The sequence below is a fragment of the Colobus angolensis genome, unplaced genomic scaffold (genome assembly GCF_000951035.1).
Source record: "Colobus angolensis palliatus isolate OR3802 unplaced genomic scaffold, Cang.pa_1.0 Scaffold206, whole genome shotgun sequence".
Lineage (NCBI taxonomy): Eukaryota > Metazoa > Chordata > Mammalia > Primates > Cercopithecidae > Colobus > Colobus angolensis.
Window position 1 is genome coordinate 3,002,025 of NW_012115222.1, and position 16,908 is coordinate 3,018,932.

Sequence of the window (16,908 nt, forward strand, 5' to 3'; positions counted from 1 at the left end):
TTTTTTTGCTGGTTCTCACCTGTTGTGGAATGGTGACACTGGCTTAGTTGCATTATGGTTATTTCAGTGGGCCTGCTGCAGGCAAACTGCTTTATGTAGTGTGCCCTAAACACGTTGTGGATGCTTAGGAATCCATTATTCAAATTTAGAAAAATGTAGATATTGAGCCTTTTGAGTCAATATTTGATGTTTACAGATAATTTAGTGATTGGTTTTTAAAATAGTATCCTAAATGCACAAAAATTAGCCTTCCCAGCAATGCATTTATATTTATATATAAGATCCTAGTCACTGCTTTTGAAAATGACCAAAGTGGAGGCATAATACTTGCATTAAAAATTAAGCAAAGAAACAGTCAAAGCTAGAATATATGATATGCTTGAGAATTTATTTTAATCATACTTTATTGGAAAAGTAGGAAAACGCTATACGTAGGGTAAGAATTACAGGTGGCTCTCACATGATAACATGAATTTGGTATTGGATTGTGCGTGGCTAATTAATACACATCTATAGAGTCAGTACCAGAGGGAGATTAAAGTGCCAGGGTACTTCAGACCAGAACATAGATCAAACAAAGTGCAAACCAATTAGAACAGTTATATCATTAAGGATTAAAGATGTCTTAATGGTTAATTTAATTCATGTAGTAATTGTTTCCGAGGAGTCAACCACCTGCAGAGACACTAAGGAGGGTCTAAGGCGGTACTGGTGGTGCAGCCACACCGTGTAATCCGGACACAGACTCCTCTAGAATATTATTATTAATCGTTATCTGTAGGTGGTTTTAGGGGAAGCAAAATAGGATAATTAGAGGCATGATTTAAGGGAGCGGCTAGGAAGGGTATTGATAGTGATTCATTCAGGACCAGAACACATCCTTTACAGAACTTCCTGCAATTTACAAAAGAAAGAAAAGCACTTCAGAATTTCAAGAATCCAGTGAGAGTAAATTCTCATATTTAGTGGTGATTTTTGCTTTTTGGTGGATCCATACTGAGCCCAAATTGTTATAGACCAACTACAGCAATTAATATGAGGTTTGGTAATCTATGCACTTTTCCTCTTAATTCATTGACTTTCTTTATTGTGATAACTATAGTTTAAGAATGTAGATGTCAAATGTAGGTCCTTTCCTTGTGAAGTAGAGGACAGTTCATTTAACACCAATGGTGTGCTTGGTATCATTTCGCTGCATTTTGTTTGAACTCTGAAAGTTATTCTTGAGAATAGTATTTGCATATTTCTATCTTGATAGCAGTAATTCTGGATTTGCTTCTGTTTTTTGTTTTTAGTTTTTATGTTCCTGCTACAGATATTTTAAGTTTTACTTTTTTTTTTCTTTTTTTTTTTGAAACGGCGTCTCGCTCTGTCGCCCAGGCTGGAGTGCAGTGGCCAGATCTCAGCGCACTGCAAGCTCCACCTCCTGGGTTTACACCATTCTCCTGCCTCAGCCTCCAGAGTAGCTGGGACTACAGGCGCCCGCCACCACGCCCGACTAGTTTTTTTGTACTTTTTTAGTAGAGACGGGGTTTCACTGTGTTAGCCAGGATGGTCTCGATCTCCTGACCTCGTGATCCGCCCGTCTCGGCCTCCCAAAGTGCTGGGATTACTGGCTTGAGCCACCGCGCCCGGCCTAAGTTTTACTTTTTATACTTAAAAGCAGCAACATCAGATTTTTTTCTATTGTAACACTTTTTCTGATTATAAAGAAACTTCTTTAAATAACATTCAGGAAATCTGTTTAAATAACACTTGGAAAATATAGGAATGATATAAAAAAAAGAAATTACCAACACCCCTAATTATATAACCACTTGTTAATATTGTAATGTACTACTACTTTTATTCATATTTTTACATTATTGAAATACTATTGAACTGCACTTTTGAAAAATTAACATTATGAGTATTTTTCCTTGGATGGTATGAATTCTTTGAAGACATATATACATACGTTTTTTAATTGGCTAAAGAATGTTTTGTCATGTGAATGTGTTAAAATGTGTTACACCATGTCTGCATTGTTGGTTGGTTCATTTCTAATTTCCACTATCAAAAGCAATTCAGAGAACATCTTTTTGGGTTTTTTTTTTCCTGTAATTCAGATACTTTTTTTGGATAATAGCTGTAGAAATTGACTTACTGACTCAAACAATAGGACCATTTTTCTTCCTTTATTGACCTCCACTGAAAATAATTGTCATTGTATAACAAGTGCTAAGTCATTCTTTTTCTTTTCTCCTCAGCTCACTACCCTGGGAAATCTTACACCTTCAAGCACTGTGTTTTTCTGCTGTGATATGCAAGAAAGGTTCAGACCAGCCATCAAGTATTTTGGGGATATTATTAGTGTGGGACAAAGACTGGTATGCTTGTTTATTTATTTGGTCGTATTTGCTGAATCATGATATATACTCATGTATACACATATATGTGTATAGCTAATTGATTTTGTGTTTGGTTATTTTTTTCAGTTGCAAGGGGCCCGGATTTTAGGAATACCTGTTATTGTAACAGAACAGTACCCTAAAGGTCTTGGGAGCACGGTTCAAGAAATTGATTTAACAGGTGTAAAACTGGTGCTTCCTAAGACCAAGTTTTCAATGGTATTACCCGAAGTAGAAGCAGCATTAGCAGAGATTCCCGGAGTCAGGAGTGTTGTATTATTTGGAGTAGAAGTAAGTACCTGTTACTATGGTTTAGGCACATTATTATTTATAGAAAACTCGAAATTTGTGGAATGTGATATTGTATATGGTATGCCATGTAGGCAGTAATAATGAGGAAAGACAGCCACCATGTATTATGTTCACTATTTGCATGGCACTGATCTGAACCTTTTATAGCTGTTTATTTACTAAGTCCCTTACAGCCACATAAAAGCTAAATACTCAGTAGTCTCCTCATATTAAAGAGGATAGTAAAATACCGAGATGTTGTATAACTGACTTGAATGTATGTAAGCTGATTAATTCTTGGTCCTGTATTTTTAACTACTACTTTTGGAACACATTTTCACCAAAGGCATTATTTTAATATATATGTTGTAGGATTTCAGTTAGGTCATATTTTTGTTCTAGAAAATCCTCGGAAGTCATGTAGTACGTTGCCCTTCAAATCATGTATGTATCTTTTTACAGGGGAAAAATACTAATGGATTCTTATTGCTGATTTCAATTGATTTATTCCTAGCTTTTAAACAACTATTAAACTAAAATTTTAAAAATTATGAAAAAAACACTAAAACCATGAAATCAAAATATTAATTTAATGTGATTTTGACAGTTTGAAGGTAAGTTTTATAGTAGTGGATTTTAATAGTAGAAAGATACTTCCTCAGGCTTAGATGTGTGTTCGATATTTCTGTATTTTGACACAGTAAAGAAGAAGCCTGTTGTGTATAAATACGTCGTACCAAGTGCTGTTGCTGGCTTTGCACTTTTTTTTGCTTCTTCATCATTAGACCTTATGCTCAATCACAGTTATCTTTGAGTAGTCCTTCAATGCTAATTTTAATGAGGTGTCATTTGATAATTCTCCAAAACTCTCTCGTCATGTGAAGATAAAGTTGACATTGTGGTACAAAGTGGTACAAAGTACATCATTGAAATGTACTTTCATTGGTTGTAATACATGATTCAGTTATTGTTGAAGCCTGTTTTCACTCTATAGTGTCTGTTAATGAATTGTCACAAGTTAGTCCTTACAAAGATGGAATCTGTATAATACATTTGCTAATGATGTGAACTGGGTGTTTTTTGCCTGTGTCATAAGTTATTTTTAACTTGGCCTACCTTTACTACAGAGTGCCCTGTAATGACTCAGTTTTCCCACTAAGTTCTCCGTCTGCAAGACTGCAGACTCATTCTTCATGTTGGACACTTAGGGTGAATGAAGAAATAAACTCAAAGTTGCACCAAAACTGAGTGCTAGTAATTCAGCTATGTGAAGGTCATCCAGACCACATGAAGCAAAATCTTTAACAAATTCTTGTAGAACTCTAAGAATATGTTTAAGGTTCTTAGTATCAGAAACATTGGCCTAATTCAGTTCCTGATTTTACAAATGAATAAACCAAAGCCAGAGATAGTGTTCTATGCTCCAGATTATCTAGCTAATTAGAAGCAAAAGTAGATGTAGAACAGGGTCCTTAGATGATTTGTAGTGCTCTGTCTGCTTTATCATGTTGTTGTACATTTGTCAGCTACTTTTAGTTTATCATGTTATTACATACAATTTTTGTACTTTCCTACTAGACTCATGTGTGCATCCAACAAACTGCCCTGGAGCTAGTTGGCCGAGGAGTGGAGGTTCATATTGTTGCTGATGCCACCTCATCAAGAAGCATGATGGACAGGATGTTTGCCCTCGAGGTAATTGTCCTGCTTGGAAATAGATCACTTGTCAAGGTTTCCAAATAAATTAGAAGATTACTGGATGTTTAACAGTAATGAAATGTTTACCTCCTAAATTTGAGTTTGGTCTGGCAACATCAGACTGATTGATTTCAACTGTGCACTGACTGACCCTTAAGGCCTTACCACCATATCCTATTTTATGTCTCATTTCCTCCTTAGATCTAGGTTTCTAGCGTTGCCACAAAGTCCTTTGCATCTTTCATCATATGTTTGCCCTAGTTTTATACATGAACTAGGAGATATTCCAAGAAGCCTAACCTAAACTGTTTAGAGGTTTGCAAATTAAAAATAGCTCAACTGGGTTTAACTCATTTAGCCAAAAGCTAGAGCAGAGCAGGCCTAACCTGGTTTAACATGTAGTGAACCTTCTGTGTCTGCAGGTTCTATGTCTGTGGATTCAACCAACCACAGATAGAAAATATCAGAAATAAAAATAATAGAATAAATAGAATAGAAATAAAAAGCAATAAAAAATAATATCGCAACAATAAAATAGAATGATAGAACAGAATAACATCTATTTACATAGCATTTACATTGTATTGGGTATTATAAGCAATATAGAGATGATTTAATGTATACTGGATGTGCACAGGTTATATACAAATACTGTGCTATTTTATATCAGGGACTTGAGCATCCGTAGATTTTGGTACGGGGTGGGGTGGCATCCAGGAACCAATTCCTTGTGGCTACTAAGAGATGACTATTAGATTTCCTCAGACTTGAATTTCTGGGACTAGGAGGTGTGTCATTGACTGTGGACACCACATTCAGTGTTTTCATGGTACTCTGGCATTAGAGTATCACCATGTCCCATGGAATCAGGGAGTCTGTAATTCTCTGTCAACATTGCCCAAGAATAGGATGTCAAGCATTTTCTTTTCTGAAACTGTTAAAAAGCAAACTACCACATAATCCTGGGAAATATTCACTCCATACTGTGGTTTGATCTCTCTCTCTCTCATATTTAGTTCTAATTTTGCAATAATTTTGGAGGAATGTGCATGTGAATTTAATTGCTGAGTTCTTTAACTATTTGTTGAGAATGGGAAATACATGGGTTTGTTTTATTGAGACCCTCCAGTGTCCTATGCACAGTCTGGCCTGTGAACCACCTTGTCTGAAGTAGGAATGCTAACTCATCCCTTTAGCCTACTGTGTACCCCAGGGTGGTAAGGAAGAGCAAATGAGAAAGGGGAGGGGCTTATCAGAGGAAAGAAAGGAGAAGAGTACAGGGCCACAGGGTGGTGGGAAGCAGGCAGGTAGCTGGCCACAGCAGTTGTTTTAGGGTCCTTATTGGCTCTCCCTTCTCTATTATTGCTGAAGCAGAATCCTATATTGAAATTACAAATAGAAATTATTTATTTTGTTTAGCTGTTTTCAAGTCCATTAGGTTATTAGATTCTCTGGTAGTTAGGTACTAAGTGTTGCTGCTGCTTCCAATCTCAACGAAGACCTTTAATCCATTTTATTTATTTATTTATTTTTGAGCGATAGAGTCTCGCTCTGTTGCCCAGGCTGGAGTGCAATGGCGCAATCTCGGCTCAACTACAAGCTCCACTTCCTGGGTTCATGCAGTTCTCCCTGTCTCAGCCTCCTGAGTAGCTGGGATTACAGGTGCCCACCCAGCTAATTTTTGTATTTTTAGTAGAGTTGGGGTTTTGCCATGTTGGCCAGGCTGGTCTCGAACTCCTGATCTCAGGTGGTCTACTTGCCTCAGCCTCCCAAAGTGCTGGGATTACAGGTATGAGCCACTGCACCTGGCCAGACCTTTAATCCATTCTTACAGTCAGGAGTTAATCAACTGCTACTTTTCAAGTTTTCCTGGTAACCTGAGTTTAAACACTTCACTGTCAGGTCCTCACCACCTCAGCAAGCAGCTCTTTTCTGCCACTGTGGATAGACCTTTATTGTAATGCTGAGGTCCAGAACTTTGGAGGTAAGAAATGAAAGACACAAAGCAAACTTCCTTGCTTGTAAAAAAGGACTTTTTTCCGAGGACTTTTTTCCTACATTCATATTTTCTTAGTATGTCTTTGTTATGGCAACTTAATGACAAAATTTTGATTGGCAATTCTGTCTTTGCACAAGACTCAGATTAAAAACAATTCCCATCTGAACCATTCTTTGAGAGGCAGTCTGTAATCTTTCAGATTAGGAATCCACACAACGTGGGGATAATGTGGGTTTGCACGCAGGTTCTGGTGTTTTGTAAATTTGTGTCCTTGAACAAGTTGTGTAATCTCTATGCCTCAGATTTCTCATTGGTGAAATGGAAATGATAATACCAACAAGATCATAGGATTTTTGTGAGAATGGAATGAGATAATATATTGATAGCAGTTAGAACAGTGCATGACACAGTCGATACTCAGATGTTAGCTGCTGCGTTTTATGTTGTTACTGATTGTTGTCTTCATGAGGTTAGTCTTCAGAAATGTGTAAGTATATAACATCTAAGACCCAGAAGGGACTAGCTCTTGGAAGTTCTGAGAAGGGAGGGAAAGAATCTGTTTTCTGGGGTGGATTTAGAAGGACCTGGAGTAGCAGCGTTGCCTGGGGTTAAAGTGTTGAGGTTGAAAGGAAAAACTGATCATAGATGAGTCAGGTGGTGATTGATAGGGAAGACCTGCCTTGTTGCAGATTTTTCTCCTCCTAGTCTTGATTTGATACAGAGGCAATTTACCTTGTTCCCAAAATTGAGGCGGGGGGCGGGGGGCAGGGGGCAGGCAATGTTAAGTGTTCTGGTTTGTTTCTGTAAGTGTAAAAGTTAAAATACCATTGTGGTCCATTTCCCTTCCTCTCTATTCCTTTAGAACATAACTACTTAAGATAATTCCCAAGACTAGCTAAATTGCCTGTTAAGGTTATTTTAAGATTCATAGTTTGCATTATTGAAACTTTATTGTACCGGAGTCTGCAGCATGTGCTTTATTCAAGAAATGTTTTCTGGGTATTTGTTATCTGAAAGACATTACTTCTTTCAATTAACAATTACAGAGTGCATGAAGAATAAGAGAATAAAATTCTCTCTTGACCTTGATGTCCTTGTGCTTCTGGGGAGTTTTAGTGTTGCTTGGAAATCTCATGGGTTTAGTCTTTTGCCCCCCCCCCCAGGCTTTCATGACTTAGTGCACGTGTATTTTTTAGGTTTGTGGGTCAGAGCAACCCTTCTTTTCCTTTGACCTAGTTGGATTAGTTTTGCAAGTATAAGGGGAGAACTTTAGAAGTCTAATGCACAGGTATTCTTGTGCATTAAATGGCTAGAGTTTTAACTGCCCCATTTTAAGCCAGGAGAGAAAGTGGACTTGGGACCAGCATTGTCAGGATGGTGGGCAGGGACCTGCTAGGTATGTTTGGAAAGCTCCTGCTGTTCTTTCTCTGCTGAGGCACCTTCTTTGGTTGGGAAAGGGCAGGCACTGTGGGAAGGGCTAAGAGCCAGATTGAAAACCGTTGCGTTTGCTAAGCTACACCTTTCTCTAACAAGGGTTCCTGGCTAGATTATTTTAAAACCCAGTCAGTGTTGGCCACATTTCAATCTTGAAACAAAGTAATAGAGTATGGGTTTCACTTTCCTAAAAGGTATTTCTGTGATGTACATTTCCCACTCTGCCCCTGCCATGGTCACCTGAGTCTCAGCATCACTGAGGCTTGTTAGGCTGTAATGGACCAGGCTCAGGTCAGTAGAGCACTAGGCAAGACTGAACATTGTAGACAGGCTTCTTCCAGGGTCTTTCCTTAGACCTAGGAACATATTTCTCTCCTTCCTGCCTCACTAAGGAACTGGGGAGATTATTGAGAACTAACCTTTATTGGCACATTGGACTACATAGTGTAAAGCACTTTCACAGACATTGAAAGCCTGTGATTTAGTCCTTGATTCATAGTAAATCATTGCAAGTCCATTGATTCAACAGTGAGCAGTAAGGAAGGCATGGCTGGGCAGAGCAGGCAGCTGGTGATGGGGAGAGCTGGACATGAATGAATAGACATTCAGTGCTGTTTTCACACAACTGGACTGCAGCTTATCATATTTATTATCTGCCTTTCTGTCTGAAGCAAACACATGATCTTTTCATATTTTTGAATGGTTTTGATATGATTAATCAGCTGACTGTAAAGCAAGGAGGAGGAAATTAGGGCTTCCAGAAGTCTTAAAAGAATCCTCAGAGATAACTCACCCCTGGTATGTGTCTAAGCATAAGGCTTTACCCCAGGCCCCCAACCCCCATAAATACCTGCTGTTTTTGTTTTGTTTTGTTTTTAAAAATAACTGCAAAGTTCTGGTTAGCTGCCCTGCACCCTTTTCTGTACTGGTGGTTGAGGTCCAAGCTTGCTTTTTGACAAGTAGGTTGTGGCTTATACTCCCTTCTACTTCATTACGGATAAAAATAAAGAGTCTGCCAGTGGAAAGGTTCAGTCTGCTGATGTACAGCCATTGAAGGAAGACTAGGAAGACTGACTTACACTCTGCAAGGATATTTGGCTGTGCTTCCTGGGTTTTTTCCTCTGACTTGCCTGGGAATTGTTTCCAACCACTTCCTCTTTCATGCGTTTTACATATATGCTTTTTGTGATAACAGTTTGTGTCTTCTTTTCCCTGGGATTTCTGATAACACATAAATCCAGAGAATGAATCTGTGCTATAGAATTCTTCTATTTTCTTCCTTTCCTCCCTTTCCCCTTTCCCCCCGACTTTCTGTTCTTTGCTCTCTTCCCTGCCTTCCTTCCCCTTTCTCTTCTCCTTTCTCTCTCTTTTCCTCCTTGAGATTTCTGTCCTTAGTATTATGATTATACTGGGGCAGTTTGGCAAGGACATTCTTGACCTGTCAGTGAAACTTTACACAACCTTGAATTTTACACTCTTGTTTAGTGGTACTAAAATGTTTATGATGGCAGCAGTAGTGATTGGTCCCTTATCATCCAGGGGGTCTCCTCACACAGAGAGAGCTCTTTTAGCACCGGTCATTTCTAAACAAGGGAACTCTTAATTATAGGAAGGACTCATATGCTATAGGTCAGATGTTTGGGTGCAGTAAAAAGAAATTAAGAACCATCATTTTAATTCTTATAGTAGTTTTAATCCAATTAAACAATTTATATGAAATTTGATAGTAAATTACTAATGTAATGTTCTAGCAGCTACAATTATATCCATAACACAGCTATTGGAGCTTTAGAAACATTACACACTCGTCCATTTTTAAAACATGAAGAGCTACAAAATTCCAGGAGTGCCAGGCATAAGTATTGATATGCATCACGATCTCATGTATTATCAGTTAAACTACAGAGGGGGAAAAGTGGACAGAGGCACCTTTTAAAAAATCTCAGTAGTAGGAATAGAAATAAAAGTTTAATAAATTTAGAAGTCACAAGCAGCCCTCATTTGAGTCAATGAATGAGTCAGAGATGAAGCACAAACCGGCCAGGAGTGTTCAGGAAATAGCAACAACTAAATGTCCAGATGTTCAATGATAGGCATATAGTAACAACCATTCTTTTTCTTTCTCTCATCTCATGTTTTACAGTCATTAGCCTTGATGACTCTCCTGTTCTGGGCACACATATGTTATAACATCGGCTACCTTTTCCCTTTTACTCATTCCTAGTCCATTTTGCTAATATTAAGAATAATAATATTGACTTTGTGGTATGGCCGGTCTTGAAATCCATCCCCATCACTGAACTTGACGGTATGGCTGGGAATCATGGTTTCAGTAAAGGACACTAATTACTGTGTCCCAGCATAGTCTTACTCTTTTGAAATAGTGTTCATTCTCATGCTCATTTCTTGATTTGCCTTTATCTTTTTGTTCAAGCGTCTTGCTCGAACCGGGATCATAGTGACCACGAGTGAGGCTGTTCTGCTTCAGCTGGTAGCTGATAAGGACCATCCAAAATTCAAGGAAATTCAGAATCTAATTAAGGCCAGTGCTCCAGAGTCGGGTCTGCTTTCCAAAGTGTAGGACATTTGAAGAACTGGTATGCTACTCACTGGTGAAGGACAGTCAGGTGAAGGACTGTAAGCCCACACAAGCTCTTCTTATCTCTACTAGAATTAAAATGTTCAGTCAAAAACGGCTCCTTTTTTGTGCCTCCTTAGTGCAATTTCTCCAGCTAGACCATTTGGATACAGCCATTTAGTTATAAATGTCAAAGGCTTTAGGTGCTGCTTACCTTCCTTTTTTGTTAATGTGCTTTTATTTATTAAAAAAATTACAATGAAGGTGCCTGTTTTGTCTATCCTGTGTACTCTGATCGTATCTTTCCAAAGTGCAGACTCCTGTGAAGTTTTCTTAAATTGTGCACTTTAAAGAAAATGAAGTACCAATAATGATTTGACTTTTCTATTACTGTAAGATGTTATAATGTTAATGTGGATGTAGTGCTTTTACTTTACAGATTGATTGGAATAAGATTATTATATATGAATTTACCCACAGGACTCTGGATCATGTTACCCACTCCCCTCACAATGTTGTCCACTTACTGAGTGAGTTGCATTGATCTATCCATACCAAGTGATGTTGAATAATTACATATCTTTCTTGATTACACTGATTTCTTATTTTGGTCACTGTTACGAAATTTGTTAATGTTCTGTCTTTTAAGTGAATCTTTTACGGAGGAAAGCTCATTGGATCATTGTTTATTGTAATTTTGTAAACAGATGGGATAGAAGGGTTTGCAATGCCGTATCATTGGTGGAGGGCTGTTTTAACGTCTTTGAAGTATGACTTCAGCTGAGTATCTTTACAACCATCTTGAATACGCCTTCTCGTGTCCACAAGATTCAGCAAAAAGATAAAGCCTGGGTAGAATATCGTTTTAAAATGTTCATGTTCTGTTCTATATTTTCTCCACCTGCTCTCCAAATGTTGTAATGCAAAAAATATCAGTAATGATTTGGTAGTATTAATTTTGTGGTCATTGTTACTCTTCGATAAACTTTTTTTCGTTAAATACTTATTAGAGGGTTTTGAAATGTTTTTCAAATATGTGAAATGTGGAACATTGCTGTCTTTTATATTAAAGTAATTAAAATGTGTTGTGATTGAAATTATTTTGTCCTCCACAAGATGGCTCTATGAGTATTCTTCCAGGATTCTAATATTTATTTAAGGTAATAAAATCTTGACATTTATAATCTTTCAACTCATGGGAGTTTTCAAAGAAGGAAAATACTTTGTAGATAGGGGCAGATGGATTTTACTAAAGGGTGAAAGGCCTTCTTCATTAAGAGCAGTAGATTTTTTTATTTTTCCTACTGGCGGTGGTAACAAATAGCAACCTGGTATGTTTAAATACTTTTTTCCAACCATTTATGTGTCAAAAAAGAGGAATCAAAGCTTTCTGCACCTTTAAAAAGTTCTTATTAAATTTAACCTAGTGCTTCTCAAACTTGAATATGAATGCAGATTATTTGAGGATCTTGTTAAAATGCTGATGCTGACTCAGTAGGTCTCTTGTGAAGCCTGAGGTGACAGCTGACATTTCCAAAAAGTGGGCAGTTTCCACAAGTGCTGTTCAGAAAGGACCATATTTGAAATAGCGAGAATTTAACTCACAAACAACTGTTTTCCTCCACTGCACCCCCAAACCTTTCAGGGCTCAGTGAAATACCAGCACAGTGAAGCCTTTTCACAGGTGAAACCAATTATGTGACGCCAGATTAGTTTCCCCTGGCTTCCATAACAAACTATTATACCACAAAGAGTGTCGTAAAGCAACACAAGCGTATTCTTGCAGTTCTGTAGGTTAGAATTCTGAAATGAGTCTCAGTGGGCTAAGATCAAGGTATCAGTAGAGCTGTGTTCTTTTCCGGAGGCTGTACGGAAGAAGCTATTTCCTTGCTGCTCTGTGCTTCTAGCATTCACCCACATTTTTTTTTTTTTTTTTTTTTTTTTTGCTTTTTGCTTTTTTGGCCCCATTTCTACCTGTTCTAAGCCAACAAAGGTGTATCTGGTTCTTCTTATGTCACATCTATCTGACTCATTCTTCTGTCTTCCTCATTCTGACTTAAGAGCTCATGTGATTTAAGATCAGCTGATCAGAACGTTATTCCACCTTCAACCTAAGTTTTCTTTTGCTATGTAACAACATATTCACAGGTACCAGGGATTACAACATTAACATCTCTGGTGGCCACTCTGTATAACACAGACACCACCATGTGGTTTAGTATTTTATTTCATTTTGTCGTTTGTCGTATTTCCATCTTTCCCGCGATATTATAAACTCCCTGAAAGCAGAGATTGTGCATTATATATAGTCATTTTGGAAACATTTTGAAGACCCACCAAGTTCTAAACATTGTGTTTTGTGCTGAGGATAAAAATATGCCCCTAGGAAACTTATGATGTGGCACAAAATCAGATACAATTCTCAGTAAATGTGAATTAAATTAAATCATATCAGAGGTCCAGGAATGTCAATATAATACTAACGTTCAGAATAACTGTGAATTCTGCTTTCTCTCTTGCTTCGTACTTCGTGCCAAGCAGGTCACTGACAAGGCTTTATTATTACAAAAAAAACCAAATTGATTTTAATACATTAGGCCTTGAAATTGGAAGCATCTGTAACTTTGTAGGATCATGAAATTCTTTAAACTGATGTAAATAGAGAACTTGACTACATAAGCAAAAGAGTAGTCCCGTGTGTTGAATTGCAAGGGGATGGGAGCAGGAGCAAGAGGATTCACTTACTGAAATGCTAAAACATCTGTAGAAACTTACTCTAAAATTAAAGTGATAACTTATTCCAATCAGGAAACGAAATACCCTGTTATATCCATTAAAGTAATACGTTTCTCAACGTGGAATATATTCCCTCTCTAAAAGCTGATGTTTGTGTAAATATGACTTTAGAGCTGGGTGGAACTATAAAGATCATGATCTCAAAGGTCCATTTCAGCTCCCAAATTCTAAAATGGTTTTATTTTACAGACACAGCGAGTGAGGCCCAGAAATAAATGACTTTTCCAAAGTTGCACAGCAGGATGAGAACTGAGGTTACTTAATTCCCTGTCCTGTACTTTCTTACCTTAAGTGATAATGCTAAGGATTATCGAGGAAAAGAGAGAGGAACAATAAATATACACAAAAGAATATGCATTTTACAGTTTCTGTAACAATAATTTTGATTGGCAAAGCTAATGGGATATACTCTTACTGCTTATAACTTTCTCTGGCTATAACCTTCAATCTAGTCTTTATTTCTTCCTTGATGATTTTCTCTAAAGCACATTTCCTAATTTGGGGGAATGGCTAAAATACATGAAAATTAGTCATTTTCATTATTTATTTTGAATTAATTTTCCCACACCATTAAATTGTTTAGTGCTTCCTTAGTCCTCCACAGAGCATTCCTTCACCATGTAAACTTTGATTTAAAATATTTTAAAAACCATTAGGCTACTATAATGAGATTTATCAATTACCTAGATATGATTGAACTGAATTTTTTAAATATGTGGAGTTGGCTTTTAGAATTCTTAGGTTGCTTTCCTTTAAGTTGTTCCTAAGTTAAAGGAACAACAGACTTACTGTACCTGAACAGCAGACCATCTTATCAAGAAAACTTGTTTTTGGAAGACAGGCTACTTGATGTATGCTAAGAGAGTAGTTCTTAAATGTTCGCATGCACACACACACACACACACACACACACACACACACACCCCTGTGAGATGATGGATATGTTAATTAGCTGCTGTGGCAATTATTTTACAGTATATATCATATCAAAATAGTACACACCCTAAATATTTGCAGTGTTTGTCAATTATATCTCAGTAATGCTGGGAAAAAAATTCAGCATTGCATTTATATACTTAAAGATTTTTGACCTGCAGTATGTAAATAACCTATTAATTCCTGTTGGAGAGAGTATAATCTTGATTTGCTTGCTGTAGGAAACAATTCTGAAATGGACCCCGAGTCCCACGTTTCTGGTATACACACACCTCCTCCTGATTATGCAATCAAGTGCTAGTGTAGGTACCTAGGTAACCGGTGTGAAGTTTTTTGCTGAGGCTTTTTGAGGTGAGTGTTTTAGCACACACCCTAAATATTTACAGTGTTTGTCAACTAGATCTCAATAATGCTGGGGAAAAAATTCAGCATTGCATTTATATACTTAAAGATTTTTGACTTACAGTACATAAATAACCTGCTATTTCCTATTGGAGAGGTTATAATCTTGATTTGCTTGCTGTAGGAAACAATTCTGAAATGGACCCCAAGAGTCCCACTGCTCTGGTATACACACACCTCCTCCCAATTATGCAATCAATGCTAATCTAGGTAACGAGGTAACGGGTGTGGAGAGTTTTTGCTGAGGTAATGAAGGTCTCAAAGCAGTTTACCTTAAAATAGGGAGTCTAGCTTGGTAGTCCTGAGCTAATCAGGTGAGTCTTTAAAAGGGACTGGGCTCTAGCTGTCTAAAGAGATTCTAAGAGTGAGGGGTCTCCGGCAGGAGGGAGATTCTCCCTTGTTATCTTTGAAGATGTAAGAGACCACACGGTAAAGATGTGAGGATCCCCCATCATTTGGAAGAAGGCCTTTGCCAGCAAGGGAGTAGGGACCTAAGTCGTATAACCACCATCACTTAATTCAGCAAACAACTTGAAGGAACTTGCAAAGAGATTCTTCCCCAGAGCCACCAGATAGAAGGGAGGCCTGGCTGACACCTTGATATCCGCCTCGTAGGACCGTGAGCAGAGAATCGCCATGCTGTGGCCTGTACTTCCACCTACAGAACCATGAGGTAATGAATTTGTGTTTTAAGCTGATACGTTTGTGGTAATTTGCTACGCAGCAATAAAAAATGAATACTTTTGTATTTGGCTTTTTAAAAAAATCGCAATCATTTTTACCTGAGGAGAGAGCTGTCTTCCCAAACATGCAGGACTTCAGGTGGATATTATTAGGCTCACTTAGTGTTTGTAATAAAATGAACTTTTTCCCCCAATTAAAGCATTGTTTTTGAAATGAGTCCTTATCAGAAAACTGGGTTTAGTCATTTTTAAAAAATTTTTAATACCATAACAAGCAAGGATGTCTTAAGAAAACAAGAGTGTGGAACTGTATTGTGAAAAGCAAGAGTTTCCTACTCCTTCCCTTCGCTACCCTACCCTTATTCTTCTTCCCTGGAAGAAACCACTCTAACAGCCTTTTTGTCCTCCTCTGCCAACTGCCTTCATAACTGAATAATACGCTTATGAAAGGTGTTATTTAAACTTTTAGCTAATGTCTAATTGTTTCCCCTGGAAGATGAGGATTTTGGCTTACTTGCATTATCTTATCTCCACATTGCTCCTCCCTGTATCATCATTCATGCAGTGTAGTTATATTTTCAGTTGTACTATGTTATTTGGCAGAATCTACCTGTTTTTCTTGTCCTGGACATGGACATCTTTGTGGACTGTTAATCTGCCTACCACAGACGATAACTGAGATCTCCCTAAAGGTTCAGGTCCCAAGTTGGGCTCCTTATCACTGGGTTCCTGGCATGGGCTCCCGTCTCCAGCATCCTTTAAGTCCTGGATTCAAAGAGTCAGAGAAATGTCACGGCACAGGTGATAACTGCGGAACAGGAAAAGACAGAAACCTCCTCCCTTAAAGAGAAGGATAATTCTTATCTGAGGTGTGTAAAATCAAACGTCTGTGTTAATTGAACTTAACTCTCTAGCCCTGGGCTTCTACTGATGTGGAAAACATAGCTAAACATAATCACTTCAAGATTTTTTGTTTCTTTTGGGGTAAGTAGCTTTGTTTTCAGAGGCTTATTTGCTGGCTGGCCCTCGGTCTTTGGCTTTTCTCCAAATGTCCAGTCTTCACAGGTTTGTGGTTACAGCCCCTGTCATACTGCTTGAATTGTGTATTCCCCTTGGCTGCCCGGTTTCATAGTTTTACAGCTCACTCTGCCTTTTCTTAACCACAGATTTTCTCTAGGGTCTCTGGCCTTTTCTCAGCCTTATTCAAACTTCGGAGCTTGGGAAGACTTGGGATTATCTCCTGAACCAGCCTGGAGCTGAGAGGGGAGAAGTGTAAGGAAGGATGCTCTGGGCTCTCTGCCAGGTCATCCCTTCCAAGGCACCTTAATGAGAATTGAAGTATGAATCAGCTCTTAAGCTTTTTTCCATTATTAGGTGTTTCCTCTTGCTCTCTTTCCCCAGTTGTTCATTAGAAACCATATCACTCAGGGTCCAATAAGAGAAACAGACCAGTAGAAGATATAAAATAATCTATTGCAAGGAATTTGCTTACCCAATTCGGAAGGCTGTCTAGACAAGTCTGAATTTGTAGGGCAGGTCATCAGGAAGGGCAGGATAGAACTCTGTGGTAGAAGTTGATGTTGCAGTCTGCAGGTGGAACTTCTAGAAACCTCTACTCTTAAGAGCTTCCAACTGACTAAATCAAGCCTACCAAGATTATCAAGGATAATTGTGATTACTTAAAGATCATGAACTTCAGTC

General features: G+C 38.0%; 1 protein-coding gene across 1 annotated transcript in view; it reads left to right on the forward strand.

Annotated features, from left to right (window-relative positions):
* ISOC1 (isochorismatase domain containing 1) overlaps positions 1–10,653 on the forward strand; it is a gene marked incomplete at its 5' end in the record, with an annotated part of 25,555 nt that extends 14,902 nt beyond the window's left edge. Inside the window, 4 exons of the mRNA XM_011942131.1 lie at positions 2,250–2,369; positions 2,478–2,681; positions 4,260–4,376; positions 10,247–10,653. Of these exons, the coding sequence (XP_011797521.1) occupies positions 2,250–2,369; positions 2,478–2,681; positions 4,260–4,376; positions 10,247–10,393 (588 nt within the window). The remainder of the gene's footprint in view (positions 1–2,249; positions 2,370–2,477; positions 2,682–4,259; positions 4,377–10,246) is intronic.
* Positions 10,654–16,908: the final 6,255 nt, after the last annotated feature.